Genomic DNA, 20,093 nt, shown 5'->3' with positions numbered 1-20,093 from the left:
TGTGTGTTCACTCCATCCTTCACCCGTTTGGCCTTGTCTCATTGGTCACGTCTCTGGCGTCTGTGTTCGCGCTGATGAGACAGCAGACCTTTATGCTCATCTCTCAATCTCAAGATTTTCTCTCTCCAATCATCGCTCCATCAGTCGTCCCAATAGGCTTGAGTGATATAACAGGATACCCTTAGATACTCTGCCTATTAAAAACTACCCTAACCTCTTTACTGTAACTGTCTTCATCTCTGTCACTCTTCTTTTTTTCAATGCTCCACTCTTTCTTTTTAGTTCTGTGACCTCATCTTTTTTCTTGAACTGACGATTTCCAGCATCTGAAATTTAAAAAGGTGTGTTAAAGGAGGCAAATGCTTTAAAAATGCTTGCTTGCTGTGTGCTGTTGAATATAATGTGCTGTAGATTTCTCTGTGTCTCTTTCTTTCCCTTCTTCACTTCTTGAGGTCAGAGTGTACTGTGCTATTGATATCGTGCCTAAAAATACTTTATCATGAGGTTGAGGCCACTATGAAGTGTAATGGGACTAATAGAGAGAAAAAACTGAGAAAGAATGAGATGAGGCTTGACTCCGTCAAGGATGATGATAAATGTGTGCATTTATCCAAGCTTTTTTCTGAATTTAAAGTGAATGGCTGCTTGCAGATAAGAAAGAAACATCACACATGCAATCTATTTAATATCTCATTTGTTTCTCCCAGACTTTTGCTTTTGTCAGCTGCTTCTCAGATGTTTCTTCTGAGAAGACCCTGGTAATCATAAATTTATCTCATCTAGAGTTTCAGAAGAGACATTGACATTATGCTGCACATTTTCTTTTGTTAAATCCAACAAAGATTCAGTGGCATGTAAATCTTGGGTGTCGCTGCGAAGACCTTTTGAATTATGACAAATTGTTAAGGGAAATTGTGCTAATTACTACAGTAATGTGAGGAGAAAATGAGTCCTCTGTCTTCTTTTTCTGACTCACTCATTTACTGTAAATTATGCTGCTCTCTGTCTGTCTTCTTACAATACACTATTGACCAATCTGTCTTTCCCTCCATACCTAAACTAATTTACTGACATTCTCTGTCTCTTTTACATGAGGGTGAGTGTTAGAATTTGACAGGTTTACACATTTTTTCAGACACTCCAAATTCATTCATACACTTACAGCCATATTAGGGATGATCATTTTCCATTTTCTTTATTGTATTTTTCATCATTTATGGCCATTAGTTAAAGTTACATAATACATAAATTCAGTAATACACACACACACACACACACACACATATATATATGCATCACAATATAATGTACAGTATGAATTATGTACATTATTGATTCTTGCTTGATAGATTTTCTAAAAATGAAATTTGACAATGTAAAATATATTTTTCAAAGTTGTTAATGAAGCAAACATTATTGGAGTACAAAATACAATTTAAGACTGTCTAGTTTAAAATTTCATGTTTGATTCAATTTTGTTTCTTTGTAAATATTTGTTACATTTACTAGAGATGTCTGAGTGAACTTTTTCATTGCAGTGTTATTAAAAGATATCCTATACTGGCTGTTATACAGTCAAACCAAAAATTATTCAGACACCAGATATAATTTTTGACATTTTTACTAGTGGGTGCAGGACACTATAGTTCATTTAAGGAAGTGAGGATAGCAAAACAACGTAAACTGTGACATATTATACCCAAAAATTCTTCATACCGTGGACTACCAGTAAAACTGATAAACATTTGGGACCAAAATTATTCAGACACTTTGAACTGACCATGTTTTGCTTGGTACACGAACTTTGTACACCTCAGACTGAACAAAATTAATAATTGCTTCGTAGTTGGTCACCAAAGTATTGATAGTTGTGTAAATATTGCCATACTAACAGATGTCTGAAATTTTGGTTGATTGTAATCCATTACACACCTTTCTATCAAAATTATCTGACATTATCAAGATGAATTTGTTCTGACACAGTTTAACTCTGAGTTCTTGTCCTATTTTATTACCATTTTCTAAACTACAGCGTATAAACCGTGATAATGTGAGAAATGTTGAATTTTTTTTTGCTTTGACTTATCCAGTATCCAGCTGATATTTGTAAGCTATAAATGTTTAGAAATATCAACCGCATTTTCCCTGTCAAAAGCAGACACCAGATACGAGCTTCATACCATCTTTCCATCCATCAATGCAAAGTACGTTTTCCATTGCGCATTACTAACCCAAGCCCTACTACATATTCATACGCACAATGTCTGCGTTGCTTTTTGCTCTCTTTCGTTTTGCTGGGATAAAAAGAGGCACGGTACGCGTAAAGATGTGAGGGAGGAGAAGATAAGGGGGTATCAGTGGGAAATACGCACGTAAGAGAGAGAAAGAAAGAAAGAAAGAGGGAGGGAGAGACGGGAGAGGGAGAGAGAGACAGAGCGCAGATATTTTGCCAGGCACCCCTGGTGTGAGGCTTGTGCCTGCGCGCTCGCTGCATACTTGTCAGCTCCACGCGGACGGGCAGGGTGAGTACACGCTTCTTCAGTCTGTTTTCATTGTTCCTTACTGTTCTCAACTAATGCTCGACTGAGTCGAAACACATTTTAACTTTTGTCAGGTGTTATAGACAGAAGTTAAAGAAAACGAACGGATATGCGTTTATCACTGCGCGTCGACCGAGTTACAGACGCGTTTCCATAATCCCAGCAGGTCTGTCAGCGAGTCGCATTTTGTGTTGATACGTGAGGGGTTAGATTTATCGTGTACGGGAGTTGTTTGTGCTCCGTCGTGAATTGTAAATCTCCAGGGTCATTTGGGAGACTGGCATGCTGTGATTTCTACTAACATTTGCAGCTGTTGAGCATTTTTGTGTTCAGAAGTGAGTGAATGGTAGCTGAGGTAGTTTAGACTGTAACTGGCTCAGTCAAGTGCCCCAGGAGGCGCGCACTGGCATGTAGGTGGGAACTCCATCATTACTGGGCCAAGGTCTTTCCATACATTAGCCTACATCTGGCTTGGCACTCTTTCTCTTTCTACTCTCTCTGTCCCCGTTCCTCACTGTACTGTATGGCTATTGCTCACTACGTACTTCTTGTAGTACATTCAGATGTCTACGAAATGCTGTAGTGTTCCTTTAAACGAAAATATGCAAAAATATTTAAAGAGACAGTCCAATTAGAAACGAACCTTCTGTCATTTACTCACCCTCATGTAGTTTTAAATCTGTAGGCTTGCTTGCTTCTGTGGAACATGTAAGATCTTTGTGAGCCACATTTGTCCATACAATGAAAGTCAACGGGAAAGTCAACGGTCAACACTGGACATCACTGACTTTGATTTTATGCTCAAAAAGACATTTTCAACATATTTTCTGAACTGTTAACTGTTCCTTTAATATTTTGGATCAAGTGCACCTACTGTAAGCCACACTGACATCATACTGCGTCTGATTGGTACACACTTTAAAGGGATAGTTCACCCAAAAATGAATACTGTGGAAGTCATTGGAAGTTCTCCAGCAGCTATTTGGTCACCGACATTCTTCAAAATAACTTCTGTTGTGTTTAACTGCCAGCTGGTTGGCTGGTCTTAGCTGGTCTAAGCTGGAAGTAGCTGATTTTAGCTGGTCTTCAGTGTTGCCAAGTCCACCGTTTTTTCACTGAATTTATACTGTTGCCGCGGGTTGTTTTTCATGTCGGCGGGTTGAAACGACCCCAATAATGTCATATTTAGCCCCTAGAATGCAAATTTATCAGGGAAACCCAGACAAAAAAAAATGTGTATTTACACCCCTGAACACGATTTTTAACGGGGGACGCCCCTCAAAATGGATTGGGCTAGTTTTGAGTAGCAATTGGGAAAACCTGGCAACGCTGCTGGTCTGCCAGCCTGGCTAGGCTGGTTTTAGCTGGTTGATCCAGCTGGTCTCCCAGTATGACCGACTAAGGAAGTGGCCAAAACCCCTCTAAAACCAGCCTGCTGACCAGTTAAGACCAGGCTTGATTACTAGCTAAAACCAGCCAACCAGCTTAGGCTGGTTTTAGCTGTTTTTCCAGAAGGAAGAAGAAAGACATTCATACAGGTTTGGAACAGCATGTTGATGAGTAAATGATGAAAAAATGTTCATTTTTTTAGGTGAACTATACCTTTAAGTACAAACTTTGTGTGGTACCAAACTCATAGGAAGTTGAAGCAGAGGACAAAACCTTAAGTTGTGCCAGTGCACAAAGGTTTCCTTCAGCAGATGTCAAGATGAGACCAGATCTGATGTGCAGACCCCACAAAAATGCAAAAACATGAAATGAAATGTTAAAAAGGAGTCATCTGTGCAAGTTTGAGGTTGAACTCAGTCGGACTGATTTTGTCATGGAGAAGTAACCTCTCTTCTACATCAGCACACGCGGCCTTGAGGGGGCAGAAGAGCTGCGGGCGAAAGACTTCAGTGAAAAAATCCTCTCAGTGTAGACGATCAAGCTGGAGTTTGACATTGTTGGTCTCTGCTTCTGTTGTGTTTGCTTCAGAGCACTCAGCACCAGCACTTTTCCTCCAGAGCGTTCACGCTGTGCCTTTTTCCACTGCATTGCAAAATCTGTCCATCATTTGCTGAGGTTCATCTTCTGTTGACTGCCGGTGTTAAGGCTTGTGTCATTCTTTGCGGCAGGACGAAAGGCAAAAGGTCGAACTCTCTTGTATTCACACAGATAGCATAAAAGTCTCGTCTAGACACCTGAGATTCATTTTGAAAGCCAAGAGTCTCAGTCTCTTTTCTTGCTCTTTCTTTTTCTCCCTGTCTTGTTGCTCAGGGTGCTGCTCTGAATCACCAACTCGGAGAGACACACAGGAAATGACAGCATGAAAAAGCACACATTCTCTCACACACACTCTATAAAGCCTCTTCAAAAATATCCATCATAAAAGTCGCCATAGCAGCAGCAGCTGAGTGACTGCGGAGACAGGAAACCGATTCTTTCAACCTCACGCGTGTTACCGAACGACAGCATTCATTTCATTAATCGCATGTCAAATCATAATCTTTAAATATGTCGAGAGCGAATGACGGGATGAAAGCGCTCCTGTATCGGCTCGGCACAGATGCGGAGACAATGCCAGAGAGCAGTACGCACATTTCGCTTTGAAAAGACCTTTCAAGTTGTCGTCAGCGCTGTCATCCATTCACAACCGAGGCAAAAAGCATCCCTCATTAATTAGGAATTGATCAGAGCTCTGCCCTGGGAGAATCAGAGAGGTGCACGGGGTCAGAAAGAGGATGTAATCTTAGTTTTACAACACGTTTCACATAGAGAACAAGAGTTCATAGTGTACACTCTGACATTTACATACTGCCATTTTTAGTTAGTTGCCCCATATATGGCCTCTCCTCATTCCAGTGTCTTTTCTTGCCCTGACTCTGTTCTTTTACAGTCTGTACCTTTCATTCTCAGTTTTAAAGAAGTGTTGTTATTGTTAACTAAAATTATTAAAAATAACAGGTCACACTCTAAAAACAACCCAAGTTGGGTTAAATATAGACAAACCCAGCTGGCTGGGTTAAATGTTTGACCAACCTGCTGTGTAGTTTTATTTAACTCCATTATTATTTACAAAGTACTGTATGGCTGGTTTAAAATAATCCAAAAATACGTTGGACATTGAAAATCAAACACTTTATTACTAAAGGCATTAAGTAATAATCAAAAGGTAAACATTTATTAATAAGCAATTTAATTAATACTTATTATTTATTAAACTAATTAATAAATGTTCTTTTATTAAACAAATTTTGGGTTCATTTTAAGAAATACACACATTTTTAAACAAAGTTTAAAGTTGAGTTAAATCTAAACAACCCAATCGCTGGGTTTGTCCATATTTAACCCAACTTGGGTTGTTTTTAACCTATCACTTTATAGAGTGCAAATAAAATATAAATATTAAAATTATATATAATATATATTATATTGCTTAAAATTGCATTGAAAATTTCCCTTTAAAAACTTAGAAATGTTTTTTGGCAACTAACTGACATAAAACAAGTTTAAGTTACTTACTAAAGCACTAAAACTACTAAAAACTACAATTATCAATTAATTAAAGCTAAAGCTAATAGAAACATTATAAAACTAATAAAAATGACAAAAGCACAAAACAAAATTACTAGAGCTGTCAAACGATTAATCACGATTAAACGCATCCAAAATAAATGTTTTTGCTAACACTTTACAATAAGGTGTCATTTGTTAACATCAGTTAATGTAATAACTAACATGAACTAACAATGAACAATACGTTTATTACACTATTAATGTTAGTTAATAACAATACACTCGTTCATTGTCAGTTCATGTCATGTTCTGTGTTAACAAACACAACTTGCGATTTTAATAATGTAAAGATTAATAAATGCTGTAGATCATTGTTCATTCTTAGTTCATGTTAATGTAGCTGACTAATGTTAACTAATGAACCTTACTGTAAAGTGTTACCAAGTTTTTGTTTACATAATATATGTGTGTGTGCTGTTTATATTTATGTATATATAAATACACACACATACAGTATATATTTTAAAAATATTTACAAAATATTTATATTCATATAATTTATATTATATTTAAATATATTTAATACATAAACAATTTTCTTAAGTATATACATGTAAGTGTATGTATTTATATATGCATAATAAATATACACAGTACAAACATGTAAACAAAAACTTTTATTTTGAACGTGATTAATCGCAATTAATCACGATTAATCGTTTGACAGCACTAAAAATGACTAAAACCTAAACTAAAAGCTAAAAAAGCTAGTTCAAAATATTAATAAATACTCAAGTATTAAAAAATACTAAAATAACACTATTTATGGAGCAGTTAATTCAAAAATAGTCACTTATTCGCCTTTAGTCCAGACCTGTGTGACCTTCTTTCTTGTGTAGAGCACTGAAGGATTTTTCTTGTTAATGGAGATGGAAGCATTCAGAGGTCAAAAAGCAAGCAAAAGCATATAAACGTGGTCTCATGATCTATATTTGACGTCATAATTCTGAAAATCATTCAACTTTTGATTGTTTTCTAATGACAATCATCAGTTTAACAAAACCAGTCTGAATGATTTGACTCATCTGGTTCTTGAGTTCAACTTGCTGATGCAATTATTCGCTCGCTAACGGATCACCGGAGGGGAAGATTATCATTAAATAATGACTTAAATTTCTGTCTATTCTTCACAAATACTCTCATATGGCTCCAGAACACTTACAGTAGTCATATTTATCACTATTATTATGTTTTTATGGTGCCTCCGTCCATTTAAGTGTAGAAAAGAATGAGTAGTGCAATCCTTTACAATTTTTTCTTTTGTGTTCAGCAGAAGAATGAAAGTCATAGAGTTTTGGAAAGACATTTAAGTGAGTTATTAATGAAAGAATTGAACTAATCTAATAGCAGCTTTTATCAGATTATGTTCTCCCACAGTGCATTACATTGCAGGGCATGCCAATGTGAATTAGCGAACTGGACCGGTGTGTGTTTACTCGTCTGTGAGCGTGTGTGTGTGCATCTATTTCTTTCTCTGTACGGATGAGGTCTGTGTCTCACAGTAAAGCTATGACTCATGACTCTGTAGGCGCTTGTGTGTGATGTGTGTGTTGTGCCATCTGAATCACTGCCAATAGTTTCACGTTCTGCTTCAATGAATGCCACCCGTTAAGCCTGGTGAACTTTGACCTTTGGTGTGATTGGCTGATTACCGCCACAGTGGGACAGGAACTGTCTCTCGTGATCTTTTACACTCCTCCTATCTGATTTCTCTTGGCATTTTTGTTGCTTAACTGAAGAATGTCACCGACTGTGTAGAAGTGTCTAGATTTTATGTTTTTTTCAAATGTTTTTGCTGTGATTTGGGTCTTGGGTGCTGACGGTTGATGTGTATGTCTGTGTGTGTATGTGCAGATGAGCTCTTGCAGCAGCAGGGCTCTGACTCTGCTCTCCACAGTGTTTGGGGCGTGCGGACTGCTGTTGGTGGGGGTTGCCGTGGCGACGGATTATTGGCTGCTGATGGAGGAGGGAATCGTACTGCAGCAGAACCAAACTGTCGATGTTAAGATGGCATTACATTCGGGCCTCTGGAGAGTGTGTTTCATAGCAGGTGCGGACACACACATATTATAGACACTAAGGTCCTAGATAGCACTTTATGATACAACTTTCAGATGTCAAGGATCCCCAAACACAGTTCTCTGCCTGCTACTATATCTCTACTATATATATATGGTTCTATACATGACAATATACATTACACTGATCGAAATTGAGAGTAAAGGCATTTATAATGTTACAGAAGATTTTTATTTAAATTGAAATGTAAATCTTTTCAACACTGATAACAATTAAATCAACAGTAAATCAGAATATTAGAATGATTTCTGAAGGATCTTGTGACACTGAAGATTGGAGTAATGATGCTGAAAATTTAAAATGAAAATAGAATATATTCAAATAAAAAACAGTCATTTTAAATTGTAATATTTATAATATTGTACTGAGCAGAGAGACTTCTTTCAAAAACATTATATAATTTATAATGTCAATATAATTCTATTAAACTACTAAAATAATCATAATTATTTCCATTATTTCCATTTCTGAAGCATCTTTTAAACAAAAATGACAAATAAAACTGATAATAATATAATATAATAATCTAATAAAATATTGAGTGCATTTATATATTTAAAAACATTATATAATTTTTACCCATCCCATCTTACCCACCTGAACTTTTGAAAAGAGTACTGTAAATATTTAAAATATATTGTATGTTTTCATATATAAAGACCTATTCATAATTTCGGAAATGTAAAAATGTGACAAATGCAACTGATGAATAGAATAGAATAGAATAGAATAGAATAGAATAATATTTATTGTATTTATGTATTTAAAAAACATTGTAAGATTTTTACCCATAGCAAACTTGTGGGTGAACGGTAGTGTTTTATTGTATGTTTACATAATATATGGGAAAAGGGATTTATACTTTTACAGATGTCAAAAATTGTATAAAAAGTATTATTATTTAATTATTATATATTTTTAAATTTTATATTAGGGTAAAACTGCATATACCTACTGAGAATTATTATTATTTTGTTGTTTGTTTCTTACTATTAAAATACTGTTGATAGAACAAAATAATCATGATTATTTCCATGATCTTTTAAACAAAAATGACAAATAAAATGAATAATATAATATAATATAATATGTAAATTTCAAAAACATTATATAATTTCTGCCCACCCCAAACTTTTGAACGGTTGTGTAAATATTAAATAAAGTATATAGTAAATAAAGACTCATTCATAGTTTGTGGGAAAAGTAGTGTAAAAAAGACAATGTGTTGTGCAAAATTAAATAATTGTATTAATTTAGTAATCTAACATTTTACTGATGTCAACGAAAATGATTAAAGTATTGTTGTATTAATTATAATAAATATTTTTACTTTGTAAAAGTGTCTCTATTTAAAAATATTATTACTATTATCATTATTTTTATTTTGTTGTTTGTTTCATATTATTAAATTACTGTCAATGGAATCTTTTAAACAAAATTGACACATAAAACTGATAATACTGTATAATGTAATATTAAATGTATATATTTCAAAAACATTATATATTTTTTACTCACCCCACCTCACTTACCCATTCTAAACTATTGATCAGTAGTGTTAATATTTAAAATATATTATATGTTTTTATGTATAAAGATCCATTATCATTTGTTGGAAAAGTATTGTGAAAATATAATAAATGTAAGAGTGACGTGCATCAACCTACTTGGAATCATCATCATTATTTTGTTGTTTGTTTCATACTATTAAAATACTGTCAACAGAATAAAAGAATCATGATTATTTTCATGATTTCTATCTGACTGAATAATATGAATAATAATAATAATAATAATAATAAAATGTATTTTTATACAGTTGCAATCGAAATTATTTAACCCCCTTGGCCTGCAAGACATTTTGCTGCAGAGAACAAAATTGTATTAATACACAAGTAATTCTGAGAACGTAGGTTGGTGAATAATGAAAAAAAATCTAATTGGCTTTAAACGTTCATGTTCAAAATTATTTAACCCCCAAAAGTAAAATTTGGTGCAGAATCTTTTATTTAAAAAAAAAACACACCAATAAACATTGCTTGGAAGCGTTTAAAAGCTTCTGTCACTTCTCTACTGCATTCTTGGCCCATTCCTTGCCTGAAAAAACTTTCAGATCACTGATAGTCTTTGGTTTTTACTTTGCCACTGCTTTCTTCAAATTCAACCAAATATTTTCAGTGTGAATTAAATCTGGAGACTGAACATGCCACTCAAGAACATACTATGACTGATCCCTGAACTAGGCATAAGTATATTTGGATGTATATTTTGGGATGATTGTCCTGCAGAAAAAGTCTATTGATCATTAGCTTCAGTCATTGCACCAAAGGCATTAGAATTCTTGTCAAAATGGCCTGATACTTCAAAGAATCTCTGTTAACTTTACCATATTTGCTACTTAACCTCAGCACATGCATGCGCTAAATGAATGTAAATGTAACACCCCAAGCTAAATTATTTTTTTTTATAGAGTTTCTAAATGCTTAATTGTGTTTTAAGACAATTTTGTTGCCTACCATAAAAATAAGTGACTTAAAACAGCAATGTTGAATAGGGGTTGAATAATTATGAGATAGCTGTGTTATTAAAGAATCCTATAACTCAAAAACATTGACATTATCACTTTTAGTATACCAGTAAACTGTTGTAGATGCAATTTTTACAAAGTCCTGGATCTTCAGAAAAGCTTGTATTTGTAAAATACTGCAGGGGGATGAATAATTTTGATTGCAACTGTATATCTTTTATTATATCCTCTGTCTCACTGTTTTAGGTACAGAGAAAGGTAGATGTGTGGCCTCTGAGTATTTCACAGAGCCAGAGATTGAAATCACCACAGAGAACACTGCAAATATCCTCAGTGAGTGAGCGTGACTTTAAATCAAAGTAACACATGCACATTTACAAACACAGCTCTCACACACATGTATTTACTGTTCTGGCAGAGATGGTACGGACAGCTACGCCCTTCCCTATGGTATCCCTGCTCTTCGTTTTCACGGCCTTCATCATCAGTAACGTGGGCCACATCCGTCCACAGCGCACCATCCTGGCCTTCGTTTCTGGAATCTTCTTCATCCTCTCAGGTAGTGAGCATCCTGTCACACATCAGGTGCAATGAATGCATATTTTGTGACCCTTTATGAGTTCTGTCTACATTTTCATTGAGTTTTTGGACTTTATATATTTATTTTGAATATATTACATAAGACTTTTAGGATAGATGTTGTGCCATTTATAATTATGTCATTATTATGGCCCTGGAGGAACAATCTTTTGAATTAAGTCTCTTTCTAAAATACCCTTATTGTTAAAAATAGTTCAAAACATATTTAATACAGACCCTTTTTCAGAACGATTCAGTGTGTGAGGATTTTGTGTTCTGTACTCACCAGAATGCAGCAGTACCATCTGTATTACACTAATGATGTCTCTTCCAATCACAAACCTGTGTCTGAGCATGAAATCACTCCATCTGTTTATTATTTAGCCATTTTTGGAATTGGGATAAAAAAAATTTTGGTGGAAGTGCTGTATTTTTATTCTGTAAAATAACACATCTATCATAGGAGTGGCGTATTTTAACCCACTGTCACATGACAGCTCTAATTACACTATTGCGTATCTTTTGCTCTTATTATTTTCTCATGTAATATTCTAATGCAGAGCAAAAACACAGTCATTTGTTTAAGCAGGCAAAACTGCCTGATGTGTCCCATATTATGTAAATGTGAAGATTAAACTCATCAGTCAATGGTGCCATATTTATTTCCCAGTAGATGCTTTAAATATCTGAGCATGCAATTCAGTGTTGCACCAGCAGAGGTCAGCAAATTTATAAAATATAAAACATGCTCAATTAGAGAGAATCAGACCCTAGTAGGCATTACAGCACAAACTTGTCCTAAAATAAACAGCTCATATGAAATTACATTTAATGATTAAACGACCATAAAATGATATTCTGTATGCAATAATATGCTGAATATTTATTCTATTTTCACTCAAATTGTTATGCTTATTTAATTTGTAAAGGAAAGTGCTAAATAAATGAAAATTCTGTCATTAATTACTCACCCTTATGACCTTCGTTCATCTTCAGAACACAAATGAAGATATTTTTGATGAAATCCGAGAGCTTTCTGACCTTGCATAGACAGCAAAATCGTTGTTTTTGTTTTCTTTGTGCACTAAAAGTATTCTTGTGGCTTCATAACATTAAGGTTGAACCACTGATGTCACATGGACTGTTTTAACAATGTCCTTACTACCTTTCTGGGCCTTGAACGTGCTGTTGCTGTCTATGCATGGTCAGAAAGCTCTTGGATTTGATCAAAAATATCCTTATTTGTCTTCTGAAGATGAACCAAGGTCATATGGGTTTTTAATGACATGAGGGTGAGTAATTAATGACAGTATTTTCATTTTTGAGTGAACTATCCCTTTAAATAACAGCCTGCAGTGAGAGTCTAACCCTAACCTGAATGTAGAACTTATTTGTATGCAGATGCCACTGTTGTTTACTGCATCACTGCCTCAACCTTGCACACGGCCAGAAAAGACCTTCAACTTTATCGAAAGCACCTCTCTCTTCCTGCAGCACAAACTTCCTGACAGACCGCCCTTGAAAAACACCTTTTTCCTTGTCCTTTTTTCTCTCCGTGTTCTCTATCAGCCTGCTGCTGAATATGTAATGGACATTTCAGACTGCTCGGGCTGATAAAAGTGCTTCAGTTGAAAGAAGCCATTAAAAAATAAAGATCAAGTGTGCTGATAGTGCCGTTAGATGGAGGGACTGTGAAATGTAGCTGATGTTTGCAGGAATATTGTGTTTTTGTTTTGTGTATATGGGTGAGAGAGTCAGTCATTCGGCTGGTGCGATAAATATTACAGGCATTTCTCAGTTTGTGCACGTTGTGTGAGCTTTTCTCACCCTGTTCCTCTTACAGTCCAAACCTGCACATATACTCACATTTCTCACATCCACACAAGCTGCTTGCCTCTGCTTGTTAAAGGAATAGTTCACCTAAATATGCCTGTTTCCGCCACTGAATAAAATACAAAAAAGGTTACTGTGACTTTTTATCTCACAATTCTGACATTTTTTTCTTAGAATTGTGAGATATAAACTCACAGCTCTGACTTTTTTTCTCAGAATTGCGAGATATAAACATGCTATTATAAGTTAGAAAGTCAGAATTGCATTAAATTAACTCACATTTGTGAGTTATAACATCTGAATTGTGAGATAAAAATCGATTCTGGCTTTCTTCTTGCAAATGCGATTTTATATCTCGCAATTCTGATTTTTTTTTTCCCTCCAATATTTTAGGGGGGGAAAAAGACTGATATGTTGTCAGAATTGTGAGTTTATATTTCACAAATTTGACTTAACTCGCAATTCTGAGAAAAAAAAACTCAGACTTTTGAGTTTCTGTTTCAGAATTGCGAGTTTATGTCTCACAGTTCTGATTGCAGGTTATAAAGTCAGAGCTGCGAGATATAAACTCACAACTCTTTTTTGCTCAGAATTGCGTGAAATAAACTCACAATTGTTATAAAATCAGAATTGTGAGATAAAAACTCATAATTCTGACTTTTTTTCTTACAAATGCGTTTTTATAACTCGCAGTTCTGACTTTTTTTTTGAGTTCTGACTTTTTTTTGAGTTCTGACTGAAATTTTTTCAGAATTGTGAGATATAAACTCAAAATTGCGAGTTATAAAGTCCAATTTTCAGGGGGACAAAAGACATATATACTCAGAATTGTGAGTTTATATCTCACAATTCTGAGAAAAAGTTAGAATTATGAGTTTATATCTGCAAACAAACTCGCAATTTTTATTTCTTAACTTGTAATTGCGAGTTATGAAGTCAGAACTGTGAGATATAAACTTGCAATTGCAAGTTATAGTCAAAACTGCGTAATATAAACTTAAAATTTTGAGTAATAAAGTAAAAACTGCGAGATATAAACTCACAACTCTTACGTTTTTCTAGTATTGCATGAAATAATCTCGCAATTGTGAGTTATAAAATCAAAATTGTGTGATATAAACTTAGTTGCGAGTTATAAAGTCAGAACTGCAAGATATGAACTCAGCTCTTACTTTTTTTTCAGAATTGTTAAGTTATAGTTAAAACTGTGTGATGTAAACTTGCAATTGTGAGTTATAAAGTCAGAACTGCGAGATGTAAACTCACAACTGACTTTTTTCTCAGAATTGTGTAAAATAAACTCACAATAGCTAAAAACTTTCAATTCTGCCTTTTTATTTTGCAAATGCGTTTTCTTTCTCAGAATTGTGAGATATAAACTCAGTATTGCTAAATGTAAAGTCCAGTTTTCAGGGGGAAAAGACTGATATGTTCTCAGAATTGTGAGTTTATGTCTCACAATTTTTAGAAAAAAAGTCAGAATTGCATGTTAGTATCTTGCAATTACGAGAAAAAAAAGTCAGAATTGTGAGATAAAAAGTCACAATTAACTTTTTTTATGTTTTATTCAGGGACGGAAACCGGCCTCCACACCTAAAAATAAAAAATTGCTGCAAATTTACTCACTCTCAAAGCATCTGTTAATGAGTTTGTTTCTTCATCTGAAAAAGAAGAGAAATTCAGAATTACATCACTTGCTCAGCAATGGATCCTCTGCAGTGAATGGCTGCCATCATAATGAGAGCTCTGTTTACAAGTGAAAACAGTCCAATATAGTTTTAACAAATATGTTGGTGGATTTTAAGGGCAACAGTGGATGGACTCACTGGTGGAAACATTATTATGGACTCATATTTTCACTGCAGAGCATCCAAAGTGATAATAGTAAATTTCTACAAAATTGATGAAAAGACTCTTGGATGGCTTGAGGGTGAGTTAATTTAAGACAAATTTTCAATTATCCATATCAAATATCCATGCTCACAGCGTCCTGGACACCAATATTTTAGCGATTCAAATAAGATGAATTACTGCCTGACCATTAGAGATTCTGGACTTTGCTTTTGGCATCTAAAAGAGCGCTTGGACCCAGAAACGGTCACACATGACGTCAAACTTAACAAGCAGATTTATCTCGTCTGTCCTCCGTGCTTCTCTCCAGCCTGCTGTGCCTGCAGTGAGGAGAGTTTGGGGCTGTGATTTATTTAGATGGAGCCGATGTCCTCTCATCAGTGGCCGGGCAGAGCCCTGGAGTGTGTACAGTACTTGTGTGTGTCTGTTGAGTTGGCCGAGGGTGAGCAGTAAATCCTCAGGGGCCTGACAGGAAAGCTGATGTCCTCATCACCAGGCAGTTATTTAACTTTATTGTTTAGTTCTGTTGCTGTTATTTCTCTAGCTCTCATACAGCTATATTTAATATTTGTTACTCAGCAGGTGGCAGCCAGGATCTTGGTGTTCTGTTGATTTTTTCTTCACTTATTTGTTCTCTCTCTCTTTGTTTCAGGGTTGAGTCTTGTGGTGGGGCTGGTGCTGTATATCTCCAGTATCAATGATGAAGTAATGAACAGGCCGCGGGAGCCAGAGCAGTTCTTCAACTACCGCTACGGCTGGTCCTTTGCATTCGCTGCCAGCTCCTTCCTGCTTAAAGAGGTCAGAGGATGAAATTTCAGTCAGAATATCAGCTCATCTGCCTTTTTCATGTCATTTTTTTGCTTGGAGTAAATTCAAGCCTTGAATGGCCAAGATGTGGTTTCGTATTTCTTGCGAAAGGCCCGAGGGGCTTGACAAATGATGGTACTGTAATTATGTCACTTGATGCTGCTGAAGCAGATGCTTTTAACATGACCCTGCCCTGACATACACTTCGGTCGAAAGCTGGAGCTTCGAGTGCGCTCTTTATGTATTATGAATGTGAAGCTTCAGATGCGTTCCATTTTAGTTGCTACTAAGGGTCTGAATACTGTATTTAGAGCGCTTAATCATACTGTTTTGATTGTCTGCAATAGGAAAACATAAAGTAACCTGAGCTCAAGAAGGTCAATGTAACATGCACATGTAGTTCTGTTTCTACAGAAAAGATTGTGTTTTTAAGTTTTCAGATATTTCTGATTCGAATGTGGATGTTATTGAGGTGATTATGAAAGTCAGAAGCAGGCGAAGTGGGTGATGGAGCTGTCAGAGCTGCAGATCACAGGCCGCCTGTCAGCCGTTTCTTGTGTGTGCCCATAAAGTGAGGATTAAGCAGAATTGAAGTTCAAGCTCTAACGTTTTTTTCTGCTGGATTCAGCAGGATCCTTTTACTATTATGGTCGCCAAAGGAAACATTAGTTTGTCAGGTGTGTGAGAGAGGAAATATTAGAGCAAGAGCTAAGAGGAATTGCTATAAAATCACCTCGTATATTCACCTCAGGTTTTCCTTTGTTTAATGAAGAGTGTAGTCAAACCGCAGAGTAGAACTTCTATGCATGCTGCTATTTCCAACCACACAAATGCTTCATTGATTTGCCACAAATACCCAAAGTAAATGAATAATTAAATACATACATAACTAAATAAATCTGGCCTTGCTTTTGTGCACATTGTCAAAGTATATATAGTAAATACAAATTAAAAGATGTTTTAAAAAAAGGTCATCCTTTAACTGTTAATATGTCTTAGGTGAACGTAAACAGCTGGGAGAATATCAGACATTGTATCTGTGTGTTCGGTTTTAAAGGGACAGCAGCAGCACCTAATTTAGTTGCTATTGTCTGTGGCATGGATGTTAATCAAGCAACAAAAGACAGAAAAACACTCACTGCTCTTGACTGAATAATAAATCTAAATATATTTATATAAATAAATATGTCTGCTTGAAAGAGTGAAGAATGTGGTAAACAAGTTGTTATAAAGAATGCATAATTAGCCTATATAACCACTGGTATTTAATTGAAAAGAAGACCATGTTCTTGTTTTTTTTATGAGAAGTGGTTTCATTTAATTTTAATATAAAGGCATGTTGCATGTCACAGCAGTTAAATCTGTGTCTGTCATGATAAAACCTTAATATTAAACCTATACAATGAGTTTGGTCATTTCAGAGAAATGCTTAATAAATGCATTACACTATAACTAAACCCATTAGATTATAGCCAGCTAAATCCACTGTAGATTTAGTCAACTAAAATCTTATGATATTTATTAGACTAAAACTAGACCAGTGGTTCTCAAAGTGTACACTAGTGGTATGCAGAGGAATCACAAAATTAAATATAAATTAATGTTAAAACACAATACATTTAATCTTTATTTAAGTAAAGTTTATTTATTAGTTTTACATTTAAGTACAGTATAGTTTTCATTTAACTTTTAGGTATAACACACTTTAACTGAATCATTAGTAAGTAAGCACTTTGCAGTGTTAATAGTCAAGCTGTGTATTTACAATGTTAAAGTGGCTGACAACAATAAATATTCTTATTAGGAATAAGGAATAATGCTACTGTATTTTACTTGGAAAAGCCAAATATTTTCTGAGGTGGTACTTGGTATAAAAATTTTGAGAACCACTGAACAAGACCAAAGCTAAAACAATTCAGACGACTAAAATATGACTAAAACTAAATGGCATATTAGTCAAAAGACTGACTGAATCTAAATTTGCTGTCAAAATTAACACTGATTTGCCACGAAGAACTGTACTCTTTGTGTGATATTAACTATATTAGATGATATAAATGTAAAATACATATAAAAGTCATAGGGGACATATTTGCATTCTGAATGTATTTTAATAGACTAAATCACGTAGTGAAAGTGTGAACTCTACATTTGCTCGCACAGTAGTCTAACCTACATCTCTTAATGTATGTGTGCACTCTCTGGGTGTGTTTTTCTCGATAATGTCAAATCGCATATTGTTTAAAAAACGATTAGGATATTATCGTAGACAATATACATCGCACACCCCTTGTCCCATATACTGGACATCTGGAATTTCTTCTCTCTCTCTGTTAAACTCTTTCTCTCTCATTGTCTCAGGGTGCTGGTGTGATGTCAGTGTATCTCTTCATGAAGCGTTATGCAGAGGAGGAGATGTATCGGCCTCACCCGGCTCTCTATCGCCCTCGCCTTTCTGAAGGCAGCGACTACAGCGGCCAGTACCTGCACCCCGAAACCTGGCCTCCCCCCCAGCGTGCTCGGAGCGCCTCCGAGATCTCCAGCGACATCTCCATCCAGCTCACGCAGAACCCCCAGCCCCCGCCGAAGATCAGCAAACAGCCGAGCACATCATCTCCGGGAATCACCGCTGCTTCCAGCCCCACCTCTGGAGCTGGATACCAGCTGCCATCACCAGGTTCCGCAGCTCCTTTCCCCCACAACCATCCCCTCCACCCTGGGGCGCACGGGGCAGCTGCTGCATCCCAGACCCTGCCTCTGTCTGCGGCGCCCGCTGCAGTGCCGCCCCCACACTATCACACACATATGCGCATGAGCGCCTCACCATGCTAAACGCAGACAGACGAGAAAGTTTATAGAGTGTTTGTTTTTACTGAGATAATACATAAATGATGAGAAACAGAAATATGATGTAAGGCAAGATATAGTTTTTTATATGAGAAAAGTAAAAATTGTGTTTGTAACAAAAGGCCTCTTTTTAAAACTGAATGTTGTGAAACTGTAGCATATTAAACTGCAATGGATCGAATGAGGGTTCATGCAGAACACTTGACAATCGCACACTACAGAACTGACAATTCATGTATTTAGACATACACATTAGAGCACATAAGACAACTATTGCCTTTACTTCTATAGGTGATAGTAAAAAAAGATATATATTATTGAACTTAAGTTATTTCTCATCATGGAATCTGTGAATTGTTAGTTTTAGTGTTAATATTATCATTAAATGCTAAAGTGGGAATACTTGTTACTGAACCAATTTAAAATGCTAAACATATTGTTTGAATTTGAAATAAGAGAGATTTTTTTGTTTCAAAGAGTTGAGAAATATTGAATATTTCTTGTGTAAATATTGTGTACTGTTGTATTTTGGCTGTGATTTGGTTCACTGCCTTTCCGCAGAATGTTGACAAATTTAGTGGAATTAAAAATCATTTAAATGTTCTTATTGTGTAAGACTCTTTTCTGAATGTATCTTATGAAGGTCCACAAAATAAGCACTTGCCTGGCATCATATTTTAAATAGTCAGCGCCCACATCGCCCTCTAGTGGTTAAGAGACTGTATTGTAACTGCAGCTTTAAGCGCTGTCCGTGGTGCTGAAATCGTTCAAGGCTGCTTGTCAATGCGACAAAAAAAAAGTTCCATGTTTTATTGCAAAATAAATGTACTGTATCTATACAACATTATTGTGAATGAGTATAACAAATCACAACTACAAATGGATATTGATCAGACAAGATGTTTTGAAAATCGTTCTAAGGCACGATTTTAACCATGAGGAAAACTATAATTGGAATCACTTTCAGAACGACTTTTTCTAGCTGATGAATGAAAAAAACACTGGCAGCCAATCAGATTCCATCCTGTTTTAAAGAGCTAGAGCTTGTAAAGCGGCAGACGACAAAACTGCAGTACGTGCTTATAATAAACAGAATGTTATCATGCATTAGTGTGGATGTTAATATAGCTATCGTTATTGTTTTTTGGCATTTTTGTTTTATGTTTGTATCTGTGTCCCTTGACTATGGCTGTGAGATGAGGTGTAAATTTAAGAATTACAGTATGTATTGATCTTAAAGCTGAAGTGTATCCACCTTATTTTTTCCTGTAAGAGCGGGCATGGCCATTTGTAAATATTATGGATCTGGCTTCCGGTTTCATCCGTGTCCAGCTATTTTTAGCTGTACAAAACAGCTCATTTTGCTGCTTGATTTTACAAATTCATCTGTCTAGCCATATTATTTTAACCCTTAAATGCATACCTTGGGTCTTTAGCAACCTGGGACATCATTCACTACCCTCTCCCTCCTT

General features: G+C 35.6%; 1 protein-coding gene across 1 annotated transcript; it reads left to right on the top strand.

Annotated features, from left to right (window-relative positions):
• Positions 1 to 2,252: 2,252 nt before the first annotated feature.
• cacng7b (calcium channel, voltage-dependent, gamma subunit 7b) lies at positions 2,253 to 19,224 on the top strand. The gene is made up of 6 exons (XM_051132285.1): positions 2,253 to 2,522; positions 7,953 to 8,148; positions 10,951 to 11,037; positions 11,123 to 11,263; positions 15,620 to 15,765; positions 18,136 to 19,224. Exons 2-6 carry the CDS (start codon positions 7,953 to 7,955, stop codon positions 18,604 to 18,606), a joined length of 1,041 nt encoding a protein of 346 aa, XP_050988242.1. The 5' UTR covers positions 2,253 to 2,522; the 3' UTR covers positions 18,607 to 19,224.
• Positions 19,225 to 20,093: the final 869 nt, after the last annotated feature.

This window comes from Labeo rohita, chromosome 16 (genome assembly GCF_022985175.1).
Source record: "Labeo rohita strain BAU-BD-2019 chromosome 16, IGBB_LRoh.1.0, whole genome shotgun sequence".
Lineage (NCBI taxonomy): Eukaryota > Metazoa > Chordata > Actinopteri > Cypriniformes > Cyprinidae > Labeo > Labeo rohita.
The sequence above is the reverse complement of the archived record's forward strand: the minus strand, read 5'-3'. Positions and strand labels throughout refer to the sequence as shown.

Coding starts and splice junctions, on each gene's coding strand:
- cacng7b (XM_051132285.1), top strand. CDS start 7,953: ATGAGCTCTTGCAGCAGCAGGGCTCTGACTCTGCTCTCCACAGTGTTT. Junction 8,149..10,950: donor GAGAGTGTGTTTCATAGCAG/GTGCGGACACAC, acceptor TCACTGTTTTAG/GTACAGAGAAAGGTAGATGT. Junction 15,766..18,135: donor GCTCCTTCCTGCTTAAAGAG/GTCAGAGGATGA, acceptor TCATTGTCTCAG/GGTGCTGGTGTGATGTCAGT.